Raw genomic sequence first — 23849 nt, 5'->3', positions numbered from 1 at the left:
TGGCTCTAAACATTTGTTAAGCATCTGTTTTTCTTCAAAGGCGAAGCTTTGTACTCTTAGTAACATGAAGACGTCTCACGCTGTGGTGTCAGAATACATTTGCAATATTTTCATGTCATGGAGACTTTTGTGACCGTGTTCCCTGGCAGTTTCTCCCCCGCTTGCTCTGCACGGAACATCAGTCTACGCGCTTAACTCTTGTTAAGAAAGGGACAAACTTTACTGAATGAGAAAATGTTCCTTTGGAAAGGAGGCAGGAAGGAAGGGGCTCAGCTTAATAAAACTATATCAACACGAAACGAAGGTTCATGAAAGGAAGAAATACAGAAATGTAGAAAAAGATTTAATTATGTTCTGTTGAGGTTTGCACTTATATTTATAACATTCCTGTAATAATTTTCAGTGTGTGTGCGTGGGGGGGAGGGTGGGGGCTGCAAACACACGTTGCAGATGTTTTATCTCCAACACCAACAAACCTCACACTCCGTCCAGTTGAGTTACTCCTCCTCAAAACCCCCGTCAATCAATTTGAGACAAAAAAGAACTTGGCTCCTCGTATATTTTAAGGTCATGTGAACTCAGCAAGTCCAACAATCTTTGTCTCATTTGTTTTTCAAAGAGACAGGTGGAGCCCAAACGGGCTCTGCTGCTGCTGCCATATGTTACGAGCTGTTGAAAGACCAGTTGAACCCTCCTCTGCCCACATGTTGACGGTTTGATTGACATAAACCAGGGGCCTGTTTGTGCACAACTTCACACTGAAATATACAAATACTATCTTGGACTTTGTGAAAGACATTAAAAACCATATAAACTCTGGTCAAATAGGTTTTTTTGCATAACACCTTTACACACAAACACAAATAGTTCTGCATTCAAACTGGTGTCTACAGCGGAATTATAACTGACCAAATACGTTTTTTTTTTTTTTTAACTTGAAATTATATTTATGCATTCCTCCACAGAAACTTATTTCAACTTGACGAGCATGCGTTTCATAAAGTGGGAAAATTTGTGCTGCACATTGTGGATACACCATAAATTTAAACAAGCATTGGCATTTCAACGGTTTTATTGTAAATTGCTTCAAATGGACACAGAAAAGACAACACACGTATGGAAAATAAAATATTTTGTGTACAAACAAACAAATCGAAAAAAAATCGTATCGAAGTGGAAACATTCAGAAGAACCGAGCCGGCGGACGGGCAGGACGTCCCGAGGCCTCGCACACATTCCTCAAGGGACTCGGGCGCTGAGATACGACTCCGAGCAGACAGACGCACGCGGATCGGCAGAAAGAAGAGATACTTTTGAAACGTCACTCCCGTATTTGACAAGAAAATGCAACATTGTTACAGTCTTTGAGCGTAAACTTTGATTTACAGACCCTGAAGTTCATTTCTGTTGCACAAACCTGGACTTCTCCCGGATTCTGTCAATAAAATGAGTAGTTGGCTGCTACCTTGAATTGCCGTAATTCATCCAATCTCAGCGTTCTTTTTAGTTTGGCAATATTACATGAGAAAGTCTAACTAGATTACTTCCTGGCCACTGGAGGCATTTCCACATTCTGACAGCACAAGGAAAAAAAAAATCCCTTATTAAAAGCGGATAAAAAAGTAGAACTCAGAGCAAGCACTCGAGAACACGGTCACCTTCATATGAGAACACAACCAGAAGACATCAACCGCCAGTTCACTGGCACTTATTAAAACTAGCCATGGCGTTGACATGCAACATTATACAGCAACAACTTTGTGCTGAAATTTGGTCCAGAGTCATTTTTTTTTCTCCTTTTGTGTGTTCCAAACAAAAACGTTACACAAACAGAGTTCATCCTTCTCTCATCAGGCAGCAGATTCCCTTCCAGCCCTCACGTGGGCCGAGTCAGCGCCAGCTGCAGCTCTGGGACGTCACACGCGCCAGCGGTGACTGCGTCAAGCAGACAACCAGCAGCAGCTCGCAACCACACACACACACACACACACACACACACACACACACACACACACACACACACACACACACACACACACACACACACACACACACACACACACACACACACACACACACACACACACACACACACACACACACACACACACACACACACGCACGCACACACACACACACACGCACGCACGCACCACGCGCACACAGGCAGCGAAGCCTCGACAAAGGAAACGGTACCGTGCCAACACTTCCAATCAGTGTTTCCGAAAAAAAGACAAAAAACAACAAACAAACATTTTTCCTAGAAAAATAGATCGTTAAATACACAAGATATGCATGTTAGAAATATAGGACGGACCAAAGACTAAACCACTTATTTCCACAGGCAAAGAAAAGTACACAGTCGACCCGGTTTCAGAAATACACGTTCTTTTGTTTTTAAAATAAATTCAAGTTCCCTTCATTGTTCAAATTGGCAAATGTTGGAGCAAAAAAATTTAAAAAAAGACTATCAGGGTTTATTTAAAAATGTTTGTGAATAATCAATAAGTAAAAACGCGTTGCTGGTTTGATCTCAGAATTCAGTTTCGTGTCATTAACAGAAATCAGTTTAACAAATGGGGGGGAAGTTTTTAAGTGGTTTGAAGACCTTGTTGGACTATCACAGCAAAATATGATTGTTAGGCATCAAATAGGATTCACATCAAGAGAAAGATTATCTTCCAGGTACAAAAAAAATCCAACAAAGTGTTTGTTGGCTGCCGTGATTGTCTGAACTAATTCGAGGATGACGGGGATAATGTGCTCTTTTGACAGATTCCTCTCTACGGTTTCATTTCTTACACAAGCCACTACAGATATGCCGTGAAACCATAAATCTGATTCACAATGTACCAAAAGGATTCACAATCACAGGGAAATACAAGTCTACACCACAATCATGTGCCATTAGGATTCCAAACCGAATGCATGCAGTCTGCTTGCTTTAAGTCACTAAAAAGTATATATATATATATATTGAAAAAATACATACACACAACATACATATCTATAGAGATACATAATTTTCTCCATTTTTAAACCTTTGTATTCAAAATACATTATTATTTTTTCAAGTCAAAACTATCAAACTGTCTTTGGTCACGAAAAATATCTTAAAATCTACAGGCTATAAATGTCATTTATACACGGATTAAACAAAAGGATTACTCAAGATCATGTAACTGATCAAAATGGGGAAAGCTGATAACAAGTATCTAATCATTTCCATTTGGAGTATTCCAAATATATAAAGTGCTTCTGCATTATTCCCTAAGCATTTAATGTGAAAGAAACATCCATCAAAGTAAGGCAGATTGGTTTCATCTACTCTGAAAATATATACAGACAAACCATCAGAGGAGGAAGGACGCCAACGGGCCGCCCACGCAGCCGTGACCACGCTCACGCGTTGTTGTTAGAGCCAACGTTCCAGCTGTGGACGGCCCTGAGACCGGGGGGGGGGGACAGAAGGACGATACAAATTATCAAATCTAAAAAAAAAGATGGATGTCAGGGAAAAAAAAAACACTTTAAATCATCATCACAGCTGTTGATATAAGAAATAAAAGAATTCTGTGAATAAAAAAATAGCAGCCTATTCACACACCATCCACTGTAATGATGCCTTTTAAAAAACACAAAAAAATAACAGCCGTATACGTCAAAGAGGACATAAATTAAGAAAAGGACAGAGCAAGGAGAGAAGACACCACCGAGGGGTTTTTGTTTCATTCGGAGGACAGAGACTGTTCGCTCCGCTTCCCCCATCTTTAGGCGGCCCCTGCTGTACTGGACTCGTAGCGTCTGGAGGTCCGGGCGCGTCGCTCGCCCTTTTCTCACCGGGACGACCCCAGCGACCCCTTGAGGACTACCGACACCTGCTGGGCGTGGCTCTCCCAGGCCACGCCTCCCCGTCCGGGTTAAGAGGTCTTCCCCACTATGGGGTTGTCGCTGAAACGGAAAGGATTACAGAGATGAGTTCCTGGTCTCTGCGTGAGTGGGAGCAGCAGCAAAAATAACGGGCCACAAATTTGTGTAAATGTGGCATTAGTCAACCATAAAAGTTTAAATCAAGTCATGGATACAAACACGCTTGTTGCTACGGTACGAACACAGCAGACTCACAGGCTCCCGTACTGCGCCGTGGTGTCGCTCCGGACGTTGTGCTGCTTCTGTAGTTCCTCCATGACGTTTCGGAGCTGTTTGAGCGTCTGAAAGGTCTCTTTGGGTTCCTGAATGGTGAACTTGGAGTAGTCCTCCTGCTCCCGCTGAGGGCCCTGATACACCGCCATGCTGGCACACGCATCTGCAGACAGGAAACACCTCAACACACGGCGCAGCTCGAGGGTCGGGTTCCTTTAACCTCAAATCGGTGTTCTGACTGTTAAGCAAACATGCTGAAAAACTAAATAAATAAATAAAAAGCAATGCATCAAATCTCTTGAAATGATGCAACGGCTCCCTGAATCAAATAGCGGTCTGGGGCCTGTTTTTGTGAGGTTGAAATCCACTGAAGTCACTGCGATGAAGTGGTGAACACTGACCCTCCATGTTCTGCAGCTTGGTATCGTTGGAGGAGAGGAGGGAGAAAATCCTCTCCGTTTCCCGGTCACAGTCTATGTCCAGCTGCAGGTTGGCCAGCACGGTGCTGAGAGGAGAAGGGAAAAGTGCAACGAGATCTCTTTGAGCAGGGAATAGCACAAATAAGGTTGAAAAGAAACAAACAAAGTATCCGACCGGTGAATATCCAGCAGACATGTAGCTTGCATGTAGATTTAATGACATTATGAAAGAGGCCCAGTTTTTTTTTTTTAACGGTGTGGTTTTGGTTGTGAAATTCTTTCCGCGGAGTTCTGTGAAAAGGTTTATTGTGTTTATTTTTTGTGTGTTTCTCGTTTTCCAGTAAGCGGAGTTTGCAGAGGTCAGCGAGCAGACCTCACCGCTCATAACGAGACAACCCCACGAGGGGCATCCCGTCGGGGGGGCTGCTTTCCACAAGCGATGAAGTGCCGGACGGAGCCAAGTGGAAGTTATTGTTCGATGTGTTTTATTACTGCATCATGATTACACAAATTTTGAAAAACCCATTTTGTACATTGTGCAATGTGCTCTCTGTGAAGCACTTTGTCAGCTGTCGGTTAGTGAGGCATAATAATGTTGATTTTTGTTTAAATACAAAAAAGGTCTGTTATCCATCATAGAATTAGACACATAATGGTGATTAAGCCTACGGTCCACGGGCCAATAAACGTTTCCAAAACTCTCATCAATGTCTCTGTCAAACATCTGACTCCAACAAAATGCCAAAAAAGATTTTGTAACTTTAAAGAGCGTTGCGCGCCGTTTGCATGAGTTTGGTTCTACACAACGCGGCCTTTTGAATGTACCACCAGCAGGACCCGTGTTCCAAAACAGCAGAGCGCAACCCAAGCGAGCGGTTCCTTTACGACCGGCCGCGCACATGCGCGGGACTCACGTGGTGCAGGGCTTGCAGCCCGGCGCGTTGCTGCTCTGGCTCCTGCAGCACTGCCAGGCCCCGCTGGTGTAATTCGACGGATGGAAGGCGGAGAGGCGTCCCTCGTTGCAGCGACTGACCGGGCCCAGGACCTCCAACCACTCACTGGCCTCTACACAGTTTCCTGCTTGCACATACAGAGGCTTCTCAGAATGGAGCACCTGAAACATCTGACACGAGAAAAGCAGAGCGGTTTTAAGTGGAAAGTGTCTCAAAACGGTCCCAGGTCAGGTCATCATTGGACAGTTCCCAGCTAGGAAATTAAAATAGTGTCGTTTTAATCCATAACTGCAAGTGCTCAAGGTTTTCCCCACACATTGACGAGTAAAGCAAACTTATTCCACTGCTGATTTCATCACAGTCTCACAAGACAATCCTCCTTTCGTTATTCTAATTTTGGGGAACTGCTAGGAATCCGATACAATGAGCCAACCTCTAGGAATAATCACAATGGGTGTCTGAGAGGAATTGGCTTACATTTTTGCGGTTAAAGGCACTTTCATCTAGTTTCTCCACCGCCTGGATATTTTTGACATTGATGACGCAAAGGGCCTCTTTTCCTAGATGTTGGAAAAAGAAAAAAAAGCATTCTGTCAAACATGAGTCAAGTAAAATACAGTCAGTCAAACAATGACAACAACCTATTCTGTGAATCAACATCTTTTGAGGCTTTTCAGGAATAGAAATAATGAGAGAGGAGTAAGGGTGCACAATGTTAACAAAACATCAATTAACGTAAACTAAACGGTGTCCATATAGAACTAATTTCCTTCATTTTGAAATGAAAGTTGGTGAAGTCGGCTCGATGCGTCGCTGTTGTAAAAGAGGGCTCCTTTTTGTGGGGATTTACCCTGAAATCAAACTTTGTGCATTTCCCCTCTTGGCCATTCGGGGTGTGATGACGTCCGCTCTCACGGCTTAAGAGAAGTGGCAACTAATCTCTCGAGGCCTTTTGGTCCTTCGTCAACTTAATACGGGCTTCATTTCAGCAGATACTTTAAGGCAGAGACTCGGGTCGTTCCGCCCCTTTGGGTTTTTTTTTTTTCATGAAAGATTTGTTTCTGTAAAATGTGGTTGGAAACTCGCTCTAAAACGTCCTCCCGATCAGCTGAAAAGTTTTATAAACTATATCGGTTATAAACTCTCGTCTATTTGTATAAACTTGTTATCTCTCTCTCATTTGTGTTTGTCATTACCATTCCAATAGTGACACACATTGAGTTTATTAATCCTTGTGCCAAAAGGTGTTGGTCAAAATGACAGCAATCACTAATGTATCATCACATTAGTCTCTAGTGAGTCCAGCTGGAGCGAAACACACTTGAGCCTATTACCAGATCACCAAATAACTTAAGTTAAGTCAAAAATCGGATTATTTGACGCCACCTGGTGGTAGTGTTGAGAATAATACTGTGGTAGAAGGCGCCTGATGCTCTGATAGTTTAAGCTTATAATATACAGCAAGTTCTGGATCAAACTAGATGTGGTTGAGTAAGAGATGCAGGAAAGTGGTCTGACCTTTATGTTTGTGGTAGGACAGCTCCCTGTTGGTCAGTCTGAGCCATCTCTTTTTAAAGTTCTTCTTCCCAAGGTGTTTTCTCCCCTGGCCGCGTTTCTGTACTTCCCTAGAAGGACACACAAGATCGAGATTAAAAAAACAAGTCTATGTTTTGGAGGTAAACCAATGTAACGTTTTTAAATTTAAAACTTTAAATATTATCTAAATTCAAACAGCGCTAAATAGAGTTTGTTTTAATTGGCAATCCATCTCTACTTCTAAGTCACACAGTGACTGGTAAATGTGAGATGCAGCACCCTTGCTCCCTTTTCATTGACCACTCACTAAAAGGATTTATGCCTTAAACAAACCTAAAACAAATCTCTTTCTGCACATAATTAACTCTCACCCCTCCTTGAGGACCACCGCGTCTTCCAGCCCACTCGACTCTTTGCTGATGTTAGAGGAGATCTCATCCAGAAACTGGAAAACAGGACCATGATCTTAGTGTTGGCCATTTCACATCAATACATAACTAACATTAGAGGACAATTACAAAATACCTTTTTAACTTTTTCTATACACTGGTCTTCTTGGAATGATTTGAAGAAGTCGTACATGTAGGTTTCTTTGAAACTAGACTACAAAAAGAGGAAAGAATGAAGAGTTACACAATCAATCAACCAAGACATTGAGTATCAGTTCTTTCTGGTCACTGTACAGCAGACCTTTGAATTTTAACTGTTCAGTGTCTCTCTAAATGCACAAGGGGAAGTGGCTTTATTAATATGATCATACAAAGTGAACAATACCCCTGCTAGTAAGAATTTCTTACCATTTTTTTAGACAAACTACCCCAGCTACCCAGCGTCTGGATCGTCTTTGAGATGAGGGTGAGTGTGCGGGAAATCTCTGTGTCCTGGAAGTAAAACACAAGCGTACAATAACAACGATGCACTGCATAGGCCACGAGTGAATTAGCGCTCCAGTTTATTCATGAAATGGATCCATGCGCTCACCGGATGGTGGGAACGGAGCTGGAAGGAGTGGGGAGAAAGGACGGCGACGGCGAAGAATCGCAGGAAAACAAAGCTGCTAACGGCCGAGTATTGAACATGTGGGTCGGCTGTAGAGAGGAAGAACATTTAACCATCACACATTTACCCACAGTGTTTCTAGCAAAGGAGTAGACACAATGCAGCCACTGTTAAAGGAAACACTTGGTAAACTTAATGGAAGCTCTTGTTTTCATCGTGTTAAGCCAAGCAGATGATTGGGTGAATCCGTGGAACTCCACATGCTACCAAAAAGAAAAACTAGAGCACAGTGATATCTAAACACCCGCTTGGCGCAGGGGACTGCTAAAATATTGAGTTTCTCCAGAACAATAAGCGGTGACCTGCTGAGAAGTTTCACAACGTATGGAAGGCCACGAGTCTGTTTTGATGGGTTTTTTTTTACATGCCTGGATAATAAAGTGGCTGCAAAAATATACGGCCGGCTCCAGCATTTACCTGGGAAGCGTTTGCAGGCCAAGTGTCTCAGGGACCTGAAGACATCACACATGAGTGGGGGACAGCTGGAACTTGACTCTGTGATGGAGGAAAAGACTTTCTGGACGTAACCCTGAAGGTTCTCCTGCAGGGGCAAACAAAAGAAAACATTGGTAAAGAGAGAGAAATTAAACAGCTTATGAACACTGATGTGGATGATGTAGAGGAGAGTCAGATACATAGTCTGATTAATGTGTTAGATTAGACATCTCTGCGCGGTCGAGAGCATTCACCTTGTTGACCTCCGTGTTGTCACCTTCCTTCAGTTTCACAGGGTCGATCTCGCAAGTTTTGTTTGATTCACAAATCTATGAAAGGTTAAAAAAAGATGAAGAATTGAACAAAGACTTTGTGGTGTCAATCAGATACTCTTGAAGTTTGAAAAGACTAGAGATGAGTAAGAGCTCCATTGAGATTTCTTTCAGAATTGACTATGAAATTTGCATTTAATATGCCATTTACAGTACTATTAAGTCAGATAAAGACAAATCATGAAGACGACCAAGTCAAATTTTTTCCCAAATAGAGGTCGACTAAAATCAAAAAGCCACAAATAAAACACTAAAATAATAATTTCAGCAGCGGTTTCAGGGGAGTTTTGCAACATTTCTAGTATCTATACCGAAAGTGCGTGTGTCTGTGTTACTCATACCTCATCTATTACAGGCTTCAGGGTAACTGCCAAGTAATTCTTTCCCACAATCTTCATCATGTCATCAATGCAGCGCGTTGCCAGTGAGTTGCCACGGAATATAGTGTTAGCCTCCCTGCAAGGACACAGCAATACAGAATCAGAGTAGCTCTATTTATTTACGCAACGTGTCCAGCCCTTTACTGCAGACACTCACTGAGTGTTGTCCAGCTCTAGAGCCGCCACAGCGGAGACAAAAGGCACAAAGCGATTGTGGTGGAGCAGAAGTCGAACCGTGGGCAGAACCGCCTCGTATCGCTCTCTGCAGATGTCCCCCAAGATGTGTGCTGCCGAGGCCGAGATGGGCTAGGGGGGGGGGGGGGGGGGGGGCAGAGTAGAAGAAATGAGTAGGAACACAGCATCAGCACGCCATTAGCAGCAAGTTAGTGCATTTTAGAAACCAGAAATGTATGACCGTGTGCGTTCTTGCGGAGCTTTTACCTTCACATCCGGGGATTTGAGCAGCAGGTTGCAGAGAGGTGTGTAGCAGGCAGATGGCAGCACCGTGTCTTCTATGTAGGTCAGCTTCAGACGCAAGGATCCCAAATCATCAGACTTGGACTTGCTGCCGTTCCCTTTGGGCTGGAGGAGATACCTGTTGGGCCACAATGGGAGAGACACCGGATCACTGTGCTGTGGAGTGTTTAAAAACATGTACTTATTAATACCACTATTAACCCAACAGTACGAAACATAAAACCTAAGAGAATTAGACAGGGCTCAATAGTTTTAAGTTCACTATCCTTTGAAGAAAGGCTGATCAGATCAACACAATAAAGAATAAAAATAATGGAATAATAATAAATCAGCTGCCGAACCACCGTACTTCAAAACAACTTCACTTTGTCTCCTCAATTCATCCTGCATCCTAGTATTTTGTGTGTGTGTTAACTGCGACGATGCTTTCTTTGGAGAGAAATTAGCAAAAAGACCAACAGGTTTCACTCATCAAGCAAGAAAACTTCCTGTAAACCGATACACAACTCAATTGGATAGTCGACAAGATGAACTCAGCACAAACACTCACTGAAGGGGGTCTAAAGTCATCTTAACAAAGCAAATGCCCACCTAAAAAAAAAAAAAATCAGTTGTGAATGGCATATTTTTCCAGCTGGTTGAAAAGGTTTATTGGACACGAAAACTGCAACTAAAAAAAAAAAATCAAAGCATTTGTTAAACTGCTGAATTTTATTAAGAGAATATTGCTCTTATTTCTGCTGCAGTCTTCCTGAAAGCCAACAGGTGGAGCAAAACACAAAATGATCAAACGCATAGTTGAACCGCAGTGCTTCAAAAGCTGCTTGATCTGTTATCACGGTACACAGACACAGCAACGCGTCTCCGCACAGATCACCTGCACTGATCTCCTGGAGCCGAGGAGTCGTTATGAGTGCGAGACGGACTGTTTCCAGAAAAAACAAGAGGACATCAGCTGCTGCCACTGTGCAAAAAAAAGCCACCCACGCATTGGACTCCAAGCCCTCATGTACCAACAGATTGTTATCTGGCATGAACCCAAATCACCTACACAGACAAAAAGCTGGGAAACACCCAAAGGAAACAAGGAGCAATCTGGGAAGATGGTTGAAATCCCCTTGCAGTTGCACGGAAATATTAGAGTTCAAGTTGTCTTAAAAATGGGGGTGGAGTCTTATGGAATAAAAAATACCTGATCTATTTACAAAGAAGGCAACTGTGTCTGGCTTGGTTTTATTAATTGAAAACAAGGTTATTTCTATCACTGGCCCTGAAGCTTCCGCAGTTATCTCCATCACGGCAGACAGGCGACTCCTGTTTGATATAAGGAATATTAAAGAAATATAAAAAAAAAGATTTTTGCTCCTTAACAAATATATATTCTTCTTGTTGTTCTTCAGAACGTCATTTTTTACCTCCCCTCACAAGGGCTTGGAAATGGCGTGACCCGCTTCCTTGTCCATTTCTCAACTGTAATTTTTAAATATACTTTTTACGTATGTATGAATATCGGACAATAAACTAGAATTTGTGTTTCAATCCCATCTTCAAAATACAAATGAAAAGATTTAATAAAAGCCTATGAAAAGTGTCTTATATTCCCAAAACTCGTATTTAATGGGACTCAAAGTCTGAAAAATTCCTTGAATCCAATTGGAATATTAGCCTTAATCTGGTATAATAAACACGCCTTTTTCTTTGACTTTTGAATAGAAAAAGACACCGTCTGGCGTCCGGTCCTTACCAGGCTTTGTGGACGTGGCTGTTTCGGAGGATCTTGACCGGCACCCGCGTCTCCCCCAGAAACACATCCTGAGCCAGATTCTCGTTGTTCCACAAGTCAACTCTGCAGAAGTAGACGGTGGGAAGTGAGACACGTACTTTCATGTGCGAATACTTGGAATCGAACGATTTGTGCATCGAGTAAGACATATTCTCTTGTGGCTGTGTGTGAGCAGCACAAAAAAAAAAAAAAAACACACAGCCATCCCATTCCAGTGTGGCAGAATGAATGTCACAACTCGAGTGTCGCTTACCTGCCTGGTGCATAGAAACTAAGACACTACCCGTGCAATGACATCACCTCAAATCCAAAACTCAAAACCATGCACGAGTGTTTTTACCTTTCAATCTGTCTAGTCTTACCAAGTGAGCTATGAATCCACTGGGACGGTAGCCTCACATATCCTTAACCAGAATGCAAGGCTCTCTATCAGTAGTCAGAACACACAACAGCTAAATTTACGTTTTTGTCCTCAAGTTGTTAAGAAATAACTTTTCCTCTGTCAAGACTAAAGAGGGGAAAACAAGAAAAAGAGGGAAGGAAGGAGGGAGAGACGGAGAGACAGAGTCACAGAAAGTGAAACGCACAGATGAAGACAAAAAGAAAATTATAATATTTAATGAAAAGAATCCATCGCTTACTTGATCTCAAGTTTTTCAATGTCCTCCTCTTCCACTTGGAAATGAGTCTTCTTAGAGTAGCTGCCAGACCTTGTGACCTAAGAGTGAATACGTCAAGGCTTATGCACAGGCTTACTTACACAAATAGTGTACAAGTGTTAAGGAAGTCAAAAGTAATTTACCTCAAAGGAGAAGGTCTCTTCAAAATGAGGGTTGCTGGTTTTCTTCTTCACCTTAGTTTTCTTTTGGTCGGACCTGAGGTGATACATCACAGAAACTCTTATACTTGTATTTGGAGGTTTATTTGAAGTTTCCCTGCAAATCGATCAGCAAAACCACGATTATATATATAAATTCTTTTTTTAATTCTTTGCATCACATTCACAAAAAGCTTCATTGAGGAACATCAGTAAAATTCATTCTCTTTAATCATGTGATCTAAACAACATTTTTATGGCTTCCGTCGACTTTCTTAAGATTAGATCTTTGTGAATATTTAAACTACTGCGTCAGCTTCCTTTAGCGAATGCAGTGTGAAATGGATCAAAGGCAACCACTGATATTAGCTACTTCTGTTGGCTCAGTGTAATACTTTAAGAACTGATTCTATATTTAATTGTTTAACAATAACTGCAATAACTGTTTTTTGGTCACTTGGGGGCCAAATAAAAGCAGCTAAAATAAAGACAGACACTTTTAAAGCAGATTTAGTGAATTTGTTACCGATTTGGTCTTCATGCTTGCGTTTGGCTCAGTTTCTTTAGGTCGCCACCAACTATCGAGCTGAATATGTGTCTTTAGCTGGTAAATGCTCCACTACGCTCACCAGCTAATGGCTAACTGTGTCTGAGGTTTGGTGCCGTTCAGATAATGTAGAGTGGGTTATTTAGAGGGGGGGGGGGGGGGGGGGGGGTTCTTCCACTGAAAACAGCTGCCTGCTGGGGACGAAAACAACACTACGAGGGCGGTGCAATGTGGGCCAGATGGCTAAAGACAATAAAACTCTGTAAAGTCCAAACAGGGTGCAGATTTAGTTGCTAATTAGCGGTCTGTCACACTTTTCTCAGATTGTCATTTTTTGATAGATTGTTATTATTAAAAGCTAAACCTGTTGCTTAAAACATGCAAACAATACAGTCATACGTGCATGCTGTGAAAACTTCTTGCTCTATGCGCGGCATTCACCAAGTTACCTGGCAGGTCCAACGAGTGACACCGTGGCATAGGGGTCACAATTCTGCCCACTGATCAAAGGCAGCCCCTGGCACTCGATTATCCTGCAGAAGGTCACAAAGAAATAGAGAGGGACAATATTATAACGTACACAGTGCATGGAGACATGAACAAGATATACTGATTATTTACATCACGATCACTGGCTGAAGCAGTGGTAAATTTAAATGTAGGAGGGAGGCCCACTTCTCCGAATGCTACCTCAAAAGGAGAAGATCCGCTTGGAACAAAACGTCCAGGATTAGCTTTTTTTGTTCTCCCGATGTTAGAGTGGAAATGCCATTGCTATTAAACCTCTACAGCTCTATAGCAGCACAGAGTGTAGGAGGTTTACTACACATTTTACTGTGAGGTGCCACTATGTTACAGCAGGACACAACTTCAGAAACACCGGAGATGTATGACTGATCGAACAATTTAAAAACAAGAGTAAAGTCTGCCTTTCTTTTGTCATTCAATTACTTTTTAAATGGATTCTATGTATAACTAAGAAAAAAGTGTTGTATTTAATGTATAACTAAATGACATTGAGTGGACAAAATGCTAATTTATTTTAATTACAATATATATTATATTTAATGTGTGAATTCCTTCATTACCCCCCGATGAAGCACTAAGTCATTTACTGTATCGAGGAGGTTAATTTTGCTCCTGACCAACATCTGATACAGAAGGCACATTACTGTTGAGGTTGGTTGAAATTCAAAAAATGTTTGTCCAGTTGATCAGTGACTCTCAGCCTTTATATCCTGCATCAAAGCCGTCACCGCTATTATTATTATTATAATTATTGTAACACAACACAATGCATTTTTGAGCAGCGCTGCTTCTTGCACGTTGTGTAGTGCTTTGCCCTTGTGTCACGAAGGGACCGATGCTTTTTTTTCACGACTGTTTCACGTGTCAACAAACACTCTGTAGGCACCCTAAACAGGATGTGGCTGCTAAGCCGGAGTCACCAGAGAATAAGGATGAATTCGGGCCATCACTAAGTGAAGCCGGGGGGAGAAGCCGCCCGGAGCCAATGTCAGGATGTTTGTGTATTGTCTTCCAGGGCGTCATGACGATATTCCCCGTAGTCTCCTTTGCATCTCCCGATTCAGCGCCATCTACGGTGACCGGTGACACCGAGGCAGGATGACTGCGGTGTGCAAATGATGAGTCTGACGCCTTTGATCATGATTTGTTACTTCCCCTGGCCCTGCTGATGTGTTTTTTTTTTTTTTTAAGGATATTGTTGTTTATGCACGCACAATGAAAGCGGCCGGTGAGCAGGTGGCAGTTTGAGCAAACGACCGGCGCGCTGAATGACGGCAGCAGAAAACCACAGCGGTCGCTGTGTGAGACGCGCAGGCTTCCTGCTCAGATGCCATCACTTCCTGCTCATTACCTCGCTCACCATTATGAATGGGGGAAGGTGGAGGGTATGCAAAAACATCATACGTAAACAGCACAAGGTCCGACGAGCACACACATATGCGTGTACATGCTAAACCTTATCCGTCAGTGAGCCGAGTATCCACGCATGTCACTATCCGGTGACGAACTTTGGATGTCTGACGTACGGATGGAAAATAAATGCGACAGATAAAGTAATGTTGTGATACGCTCCACCCAAGCTAAGCCTGAGAGGACTCTATACTTATGAAAGAAATGTTTACAGTGGGGCTGTATAATATAATCAGGCGAAGCACTGCTTGTCCAGCCTTGGCTTTCAGAGTGCGTTTCATGCATCCGATCCACATAACGTGAGGTACATCTGAATGTAGGCATACCTAAATCTCTCACGTTAAGCCCTTTGGCTTTCGTAACGGCTTTCTTTTTCTTTTTTTTTTAAAGGGCATTGTGGAGGAACCTCACTTGGGACAACCAACGGGATTAGACCTCAATTGACTGAACCTTGGTACTCACCGGACTAGTAAGTGTTGACCCATTGAGCCGGTCACTGCGATCACTTCGTTCAATCGCATCTCCAAGTGAACCTTACCCTGTGGAACGTGAGGAGAGGAGAGGGATCGTGAGAAGTTATAAACGTCTAAAAACCAGAGATCTCACTCTTACACTAGGACAAAGTTGAACAAGTAAGAACAAAACATGGGCTGCAGAATGTGCTTGTGAGAACGTTAACTCTCTCTCTCTCTCTCTCTAGTTGTATTAAGTTAATGGTAGTATCTTGTGTGACAACAGCCACAGCAGCTGTGAATTTTGTCATCACTCATTAAAGATCTTTACGGTTTCGGATGTGGTGAAGGCTACCGGTCTTGCCTTCGGAAGTGTTCGACAGAGAGGAAGAGAGAGAGCGAGCGAGAGAGAGAGAGAGAACACTAAACAAGACGCCCACACACTTGCTCTCAGTCTCTGCAAATCAGCACTGGGATGAGATGCAGCGTAGTTCTTTCTGTTGCACAATAGGCCTTTAAAGGAAATATACTTTACAACTTCAGCCACCAGCATCAGCAAATTTAAACTTGCAGTACAACTACTATTCTTTCCTAATAAATGGAAATTTGTGTACAAGTGTACTGTTTATCCTACCATTGCTCTTCATCAAATAAACCGGTTAGCTCAACGCTGCTTACAGGGTACACACAAACGCTTTTGACTAAAACAAGACAGAAGCATCGCAATAACACCTCCATCCTCGCTGATGTAACTCTTGCAGTTGAAAGTGTCTACTTGTGAGTGAATCAGTATAGCAGCACACACCCAGAATAGTCTGGCGTGGGCTAATGGCAGCTAGAGTCAACACGTAAAGCTACAGCAGCACAGAAGTGGTGGTTTTGCTGTAGTTTCACCCAGAACAACCGCACCACTAAAACTATCTGATCAAAAGAACCGTACGGTTGACATGTAGGACATGCAGTCCTACATGTGATAGGAACTAGAAACTGCATCCTGAGAGATAAAGTGCTGAAAGGCGAAAGAAAAAAAAGAAGAAGACACCCAAAAAGTCAAAACTAAAGTATAATTAGCGTTGGTACTACAAGAACTTAAATACGTACCACAACAAACAAATCTACAAAAAAATGCTATTAAACAAATTATTTGTTTCGCCCAACTTAAGCTCTGGATAGATTGAGGTACTATTTGTACAAACTAATGACGACTTGGATTAATGAAAAACGCAAATTCTATGTAACCAGCAATAACAGACCGGGTACATTTGCATGATAACAGGAGTCAGTTGGTGAAATTCTATCCAGATGTTTACAACCAATACGTGAAAGTCCAGATGTAATGCTTTCGGTCATATTTAAATCATTACCTCTATTTACAGTAGCTGTATGTAGGTTTTTCACACTGATGAAAACAAATGCCAAGACGGATACCGCTCTTTGACAAGGAAACAGTCTTATCAGAAGGCAACCATGAAAGCACATTGATGTGAATTTCCCGCTTGTTGAGTTGTGTTGCGGCTACTTGTGAATGTACGCAATCCCCCGAGCCCAGAGTCACTGCTGCCGTCTTTAGTGGCAATTACCACGCGTGTGGTACTCACAGTCAAACCCGATGTGTTGTACATTCAAAATGTATAAATGAATAGAGTTCCAATTGTCTCAACCACGTTACCTGGACTTCGGAGTTCGGGTCCACCGGATGAAGGCCAAACCAGTGCTCCTTCCCACTGTATTTACACAGGTCGTCCTTTCTGATTGACACCTTGCCTGTAAGAAAAGCCCAGGTAAATATAAACACATTAAAGCGTAACTCGTCCACTAATATGAGAAAATATACATCATGTGTAAGCGTGTGCGGCGCTTAATGCAACTTACCCACAGGTAGGTCCCTTTGGAACACACTTTTGGCATAAACATAGAAGGATAAACACTGAAATGGACGAGGGATCTCAAAGTAGAAGTCCTCTCCATAGAACGGGCTGTAAACAAAATGCAGAGACCAGATTAGGGGCTGTAGTCCAGTTTTCCAGTCCACTTTGTAGGCTCAATTAATGATTTGTTAAGATTTACGCTTTGCTAGGAACCGTATGTTTCACAAGTGCTATCTTATCTAAAAAGAAGACAACATTTGGTGCAGTTTATAACTTTTTTTTTTTTTTAAATGTCATCCCACAGAAAATAAAATCTCCATGTTGATACTGTGAACTATTAAGGCAGAATGATGAAATGTATTTTGCTTCACCTGCTATGAATACAATCAAATTTGGTTCAGTAATTCAAATGCCTTTATGCCTCCACACCAACAGGATGACCTCATGTGCAAATCTTTGTCATTTCCTCCGCTATATGGTTGCAGAAAATTCTTCTATCCTTTGACATAATGCTCAATAAATCAAACTCTTGAAATGTACTGCTGCAAGGTTACAACAATCGTGTCGTTTGTATGATACAGAGTTGTGTTTATGGCTCCAGGTCACACAGGAAAACGTAGACGATCATTGAACAAACTGCGTGTGCTAAAGCCAATATGTAATGCCAATAACATATTTGTGTTTGACTATGGAGATCCAAGGATTTGTTGACTTCTCTTAGCAGAAGGTGGACCAGGCGGGGTGCCCCTATGACTCATCGGGGTGGTGGGAAATGTTCCCTTCACGCTCTCCTGAAAACCCTTCTTGTCATTTCCTCATTTGTTGTCTAATAGTTCTTCAGAAACACAGGGTCTTTCCAACCAGTGATCATGAACATCCATCCACTACAGCTGCTGAAACCATGGATTATCTCTTAATAATAATAATAATTTTCTGATTAAATAAATATGTAGTATTAATAATATTTGATAATAATTCAAAACACACATAAACTGGCAGTCTCACTCAAAATCTCAAATGGCAGTATCCACCTGACCTGCTTGACTTTTAGGCTGTGGGAATAAACAGCAGCTTGTGATGGCAAGAATGTATGTAACCCTTCAAAATGTTTCATTGTACGAACAAAGTTCTTGGCAACTGGTGACAGCCTCACGGTGACCTAGACGGTGAGCAGCTTGATCAAACGCCACCGATTGTAGGTTAAGCGCTAACCCGGTGGACGTGTCCGCCAGCAGATGAACCGCCCGCCCCAAACAGACCGGCAGGCGCTTAGAAAGTTGTCCCGGGATAACCTTGCATATGTTCAAGTAAAACACAGAGTCTGACTGATCTACGAAGTGTCACCGTAGATCAGTTCAAACGACAAAGCTTGAAGGTCGGTCGGCTTGAGAAGGGAAATTAAAAAAAAAGGTAAATGTGGCTCTGTAGACTCGGACACGAGTCTGCCCGTCAGAAGGAGTGAAGTTTATGGGTCATTAGCCTGAATGAATAATGTCTGTAACTCTCCACTCCCTGCTCCGATGCGTCCTTCCACAATTTATACCTTTTGGGTGTGGAAATATCTTGCCTGCCACTTCCGCGCTGCGTTTGGTCAACACAGCCAGCGTACACCCACACATCCTCCTCGACATTACATGAAATTATGCAATTGTAACCTCCCTATTCTGCGCACACTCAGCCATACTCCCACGGTACTACCCTCCTTTCTGTTGTCACCCTAGTCTCTAAATAATGTGATAATGCCAGGTAAGTCTGAGGCATTAGCTGATCGTAGAGCTTCCATTAAGCCCTTAAAACCTTCACAAATAGGAGCCCATGCAACAGGCATGAGTCAAACAAACAAAAAAGTGATTCAGTGATTACTAAGATGTGCTATACAGAGGCTGAGGTCGTTGAGAGTGACACAGAGAGAAAGACTGGGGCGAGCGTGGGAGGACGCACTTCCTCAGAGACTGTAAAATCCTTTTGAACGGCACCGAAATCAGGAGAGGAATAAACAACTTGTGAAATACCTGTGAAAAGGCAGGTCCATGTTTACAGTGAGATATGCTATGATGTAGAGATCACTTCCTAGATTAAATGCTGCCCTGCACACAAGCTGCCAGAGTCACATATTGACATTTGTAAGACCTTAACAAATAACTGAATTTTAACCAGAAATTTTTCACAATTTGCCTGCGACAAACAAAGTTTAGAGCTTAGTAGAAATGTGAGCAAGTCATTTCAATTTTCTGAGCTTTTTGTAGACTTGAATTCTTAAAACAAACTGAACAGAGAACAACAGACCAACTGTGAATAAATATTTTAATATAAATATTTCTCACCGTAATTCCTTCTATTTTAATTTGATACAATTTTAACTTAATTTATGTATTTATTATCAACAAAGCTTTTTCTATCAATTAATGAATTGATATAAATGAAACAAATCAAATAGTCAAAAATGACAAATGACCTCCAAAGAGCCAGGGGATAACTAAGTGATGGAATCTGTGACATACAATAATTATTAAACCATAGCAACCACCTATTATTGTTAATCTTTGATGGTTTCACATTTTTACTACACATCCGAAAGCTTACAAAACGTTCACTGCTAGTTTAGAAATGAACAAAATAAATGGTGGGGAAACGGTTCAGATGAAGACATTTACCTGAAACTTTGCCCGCATAGAAACAGAAGGATGTTTGGGTTTCTTGTTTAGCAAACAGAACTTTCTATAGACCAGGTGTGCCATGAGTGACTTGACAGAATACAATTCATCCTCTCCTTGAGTCACTTTAAGTATCACACTCTCCAGGAAACAAAGCATGTAATACTTTGATTCTAATAATGGTCAACTACACATTTCATTAAGCGGATGTACCTGTGAACATACTCTTTGCATATTTCTCTGTCTGTAACTTACCATTTTCTAAGGCCTCTGCTCTTGAGACATTGAACATTTTATTACACATGTTTTAATGTTAAGCTTAATAAAAAAAAATTAGTGTTGAGTTGGCCACATACTACCATCAATACATGAAATAAGAAAAGCTTTCTTAAAAGCTCTCTAAAACTTAGTTATCGATACACAATAGATCAAAATGGTAAGGCTAGAGGACAGAATGAAATAAACAAGTTCAGGGCTTTTTTACTGTGTGGACATCCACCAACGTGAAAAAGGACATTTGCACATCCTTGCTTCATTATGCAAGTCCAGTGGCATCTCGTGTAAGGCGTGCAGGGTGTAACTTTTTTTATGAAATGAAGTAAAAGTTCTCCAACTGGAAATACGACGGTAAGAAGATACAGGTGGTAACCTTGCTTACCTGACACTTTTGTCAAACACCTTGGTGCGGAAAACCTCCTCCTGATCCAGACTTATGGTGCAAAGAGTGCAGAGATCCCTTTGTCGATTTGGACCAGAGGCTGGACCAAGGTTCTTAGCCTCACCTGCAACGCCAAGAGAAGAACGGGGTTACCGCCATCAACTGGCTTCAAGACATCAGAGGCCTTTCCCACGTTAACGGAGATCATACAGTTATAAACTCATTGGCACATCAATAGCATTACTGATATAAAAAGTAATTTTACAGGTATGATTGAGTGTGAAGTCCCATGTCAACACAGATATAGATTTAAGAAGCCCTGAAAGCATCTGGGGACAAAAAAAACAACAACAAAAAAAGAAGATAATCCCTGGTGGCCCCGAAGTTAATAAATGTACTTGTGATTAGGGGTCATGTGCAAATCCAGGGGAGAGTAGTAATGCACTTATGTCTTTTGTAAGGGTGTGTAAAAACAGTAAAGACAAATAGTAATCTTAGTATGTTGTACCGGGAAGTGAACCAGATTACATAAACTGTCAACAGCCACATACCCTATAGAGGTTCTGATAACGTGTGCTTCAGATCTTGAATTTTTTTAACTTAAAAAAAAAATCTTTGATAACTCATTGCAACACACAATTTGGCGGTGCTAGATTGCAGATAAACAACTTATTCGCATTAGTTCTGCTGCCATCCTTGGTGAAAAAAAAAATAATAGATAAGGATTTGTAACCTGAATCAATGCTAGCATGTGTGATTGCAAACTGTACACTTCGGGTTCATAGATTTTTTTTTTCTTTTTTTCTTGCCGGTTGTTGGGGCGAGCTGCAGAGCGGATGTAGCCTTGAAGCTCATATGTGGTTAAAAACATGAAACATTGACTTCCTCAGCATAACTAATGACTAGTACGGCGCTGATTTACAAATAACAAGCACCTTTATATAAAACCCAGATTTGCCTACATAACATTTTTTTTAAAGATGAACAAAACCAAAGCCAGTTAAGTTAAACTCAAATCCTCTGAGCAGGTAGACGGCCGTCACTCAAAAACAGCACACAAGGAATCAGATGAACACTGAAAGATTACAGGGTCAGAAGTCTAAATTGGTCCTCTAGCTTTGGACATGTACCCTAAGCCCTGGCTGCGTCCTAATTAACAAAAGCCACCAGTGAGCTCAGCTTTTTAACAAGCCGTTAATAACGGTGAATGGCTAATCTTAGGAGCAGCCGGTGAAGACCGCCACGTCGTCGCTAAGCTTGGACTGGGATGACCCGGTGGTAGTAGAGGACACAGATACAAAGCGCATCCAGTATCGTTGGCCAACCGACGCCGCTGCCGTGTCATCTCCCGTTTTTATTAAGAACAGGAGTTAGTCACCATGCAAGAACCATGACCCAAAAGGTCAGAGAGTGCGCCTAAGCAATACCTGTGTGCTGAGTCAGTCCCCTTCATGCTTTTTATTGTGACACTAAAGAAAAAACAGGGGCATATTCCAAAGTACACCACTGCACCTCCCCCCCCCCAAAAAAATCATAGGAATACATATTTTACCTAATGCCAACTCGATTGATGTAAGGCCTGCGGAAAAAGGCAAAGTGTGAACGAGGAAGAATGGAGTTTCGTAAGACTGCAAAGAGAGTTACATGCCATGATGGTTCCTCTATTTGGTTCTGCTCACCGTTTTTTCATTAATTCATAGTAGTGAAACCTACATTCGCCTTCCTATGCACACAAGCCTGACATACTAGCAGCCAATAGGCTGTGCGTTGAAAAACTTAGTCAAGCCAGATTTATAGCTAGTCAAGGGATGTCCTACACCAACTTCAGAAATATTAAAACATGCTTTTTCAAACATGTTTCAAAAATATACATAATATAAACGATTATTTATTAAGAAAAACTGTGGTTTTGTGAAAGCTTATTTCAAATGTATTGCTTCTGACTTGTATTGCTTTCTCCATTGAGATGGAGCAATGCCACTGGTGCAAATGACATCCTAACCTCGACCAATCCCCTCAAACCCTCACACGGATAGAATGGTGGAGCAGTGGGTGGAGGATCTGCATTAAAACGGATCAATCAAATCTGCGGCAGTCGATCTACGAGTGCAGCAAATACAAGCACATTTACACATCGAAACAAGACGCACAGCCTCCCGGGAATGTACTTCCAGCGGACCGGCCGTGCCCACCAGGGGACGGAGGACACTGGCTGGACACATGCCCGCCTGGCGGGTCACTGAACCAAGTCAGAGCCGCTGTGTGGAGGCAGCAACCGAGGATTCAATTCGTCCACTTCGGTATAAAATAACAACAACAACAAAAAACGGTCGTGTGGTGGCTGACGTGAATGTTATGGTCGTCTCGCGTTAAGCTGGCCGGCTGTCAGATACCTGCAGTGATTGAAGGGCCGGGGGGGGGGGTGAGGGTCCAGGACTGAAGCGGCAGGCAGCGGCTAGCCTACTTTTTACCGCTAGCGTCAAGTTAGCTTCACAGGGCAGCTCCACAAAATACGCCGAAAACGTTAAAAATCCTCATCATCCCCAAAAAACAAACTCAATGCTCTGACGGTTCGCGAAGCCCCGGGAGGTGTGTGTGGGGGGGGGGGGGGGGCGCTGAATGAAACTATTCACAACAAAGCTACCAGCCCCCAGCGCCCCCTCCTTCTGCTAGCATGCTAGGCTAACTTGAAGGGAAGCACCAGCCAGCAGAGCGACCAGATGAACCGGCTGCCTCCGCTTCCAAACGGCCGACTGTTGACGGCACACCGCGCCCCTCCGGCTTCCCCCGCCCGGTCAACCGACCTCACTGCCTTGCCAGATACGAGGGGCGAGGTGGGGAACAAAAAAAAAAAAAAAAAACCTCTGCTCGGCCCGGTTACACTTACATATTTTACCCCGCAGGCTTTGTAAAATCCGAACCGTCGCGTCGTCCTCTTCCGCCATGGTCAGAGCTGACTGTTATCGCTGCTGCGGCGCATTCAGCGCTGGGTTTATCACATCCGTTTATGAGCGCAGGCGGAGAGGAGGAGGAGGAGAGCCAGCCCCGCTGCCGCGTCACGGCGGGTCCCGTACACACTGGTGTCTCTCGACGTTTTTTTTTTTTTTTCGTTTTTTTTTTTCTCCGGAGAAATTGAGCTTCCTCAAATAACGCGCGCCTTGCTTTTGACTATGTTACTTTCACCTGGAGATGGTTGGAGTTGATTTGTAAGTGTTTTTTTCTCGTCACTCGACGACAACGCAGAAGAGCTACTTTTGACTGTAGGAGCTAGTTAGCATTAGCTAGCTAATCTCATTCTACCTCAAAGTGGTCAGAGTGTGACACGCGCGCGTCAGACCGACATGTGTCGCTCGGTTTGGACGCATTCCTGAGGTCTCACAGTTGCAGGACTGGTGAAC

General features: G+C 42.6%; 1 protein-coding gene across 1 annotated transcript; it reads right to left on the bottom strand.

Moving 5' to 3' along the window:
- Positions 1 to 1054: 1054 nt before the first annotated feature.
- rasa2 (RAS p21 protein activator 2) lies at positions 1055 to 23517 on the bottom strand. The gene is made up of 24 exons (XM_037462283.2): positions 23339 to 23517; positions 20452 to 20575; positions 17144 to 17247; positions 16941 to 17035; positions 15282 to 15358; positions 13331 to 13414; positions 12320 to 12392; positions 12159 to 12235; positions 11479 to 11580; positions 9699 to 9852; positions 9415 to 9563; positions 9219 to 9333; positions 8800 to 8874; positions 8528 to 8651; positions 8033 to 8139; positions 7849 to 7932; positions 7577 to 7654; positions 7423 to 7496; positions 7034 to 7140; positions 5993 to 6075; positions 5477 to 5685; positions 4545 to 4648; positions 4126 to 4306; positions 1055 to 3951 (listed from the first exon to the last, which is right to left on the bottom strand). The coding sequence occupies exons 1-24, from the start codon at positions 23394 to 23396 to the stop codon at positions 3921 to 3923; spliced, it is 2469 nt and encodes an 822-aa protein (XP_037318180.1). The 5' UTR covers positions 23397 to 23517; the 3' UTR covers positions 1055 to 3920.
- Between the last annotated feature and the right edge of the window lie 332 nt (positions 23518 to 23849).

Source organism: Pungitius pungitius, chromosome 3 (genome assembly GCF_949316345.1).
Source record: "Pungitius pungitius chromosome 3, fPunPun2.1, whole genome shotgun sequence".
Lineage (NCBI taxonomy): Eukaryota > Metazoa > Chordata > Actinopteri > Perciformes > Gasterosteidae > Pungitius > Pungitius pungitius.
This window is presented reverse-complemented; position numbering and strand designations above follow the sequence as displayed.

Bases quoted from the DNA above. Each gene is read 5' to 3' on its own strand.
- rasa2 (XM_037462283.2), bottom strand. From the start codon at position 23,396: ATGGCGGAAGAGGACGACGCGACGGTTCGGATTTTACAAAGCCTGCGG. The intron at 9,564-9,698 runs GTAAAAGCTCCG...CCCCCCCCCTAG, and splicing joins TCAAATCCCCGGATGTGAAG to CCCATCTCGGCCTCGGCAGC. The intron at 6,076-7,033 runs GTCAGACCACTT...TCCAACATCTAG, and splicing joins GTCCTACCACAAACATAAAG to GAAAAGAGGCCCTTTGCGTC.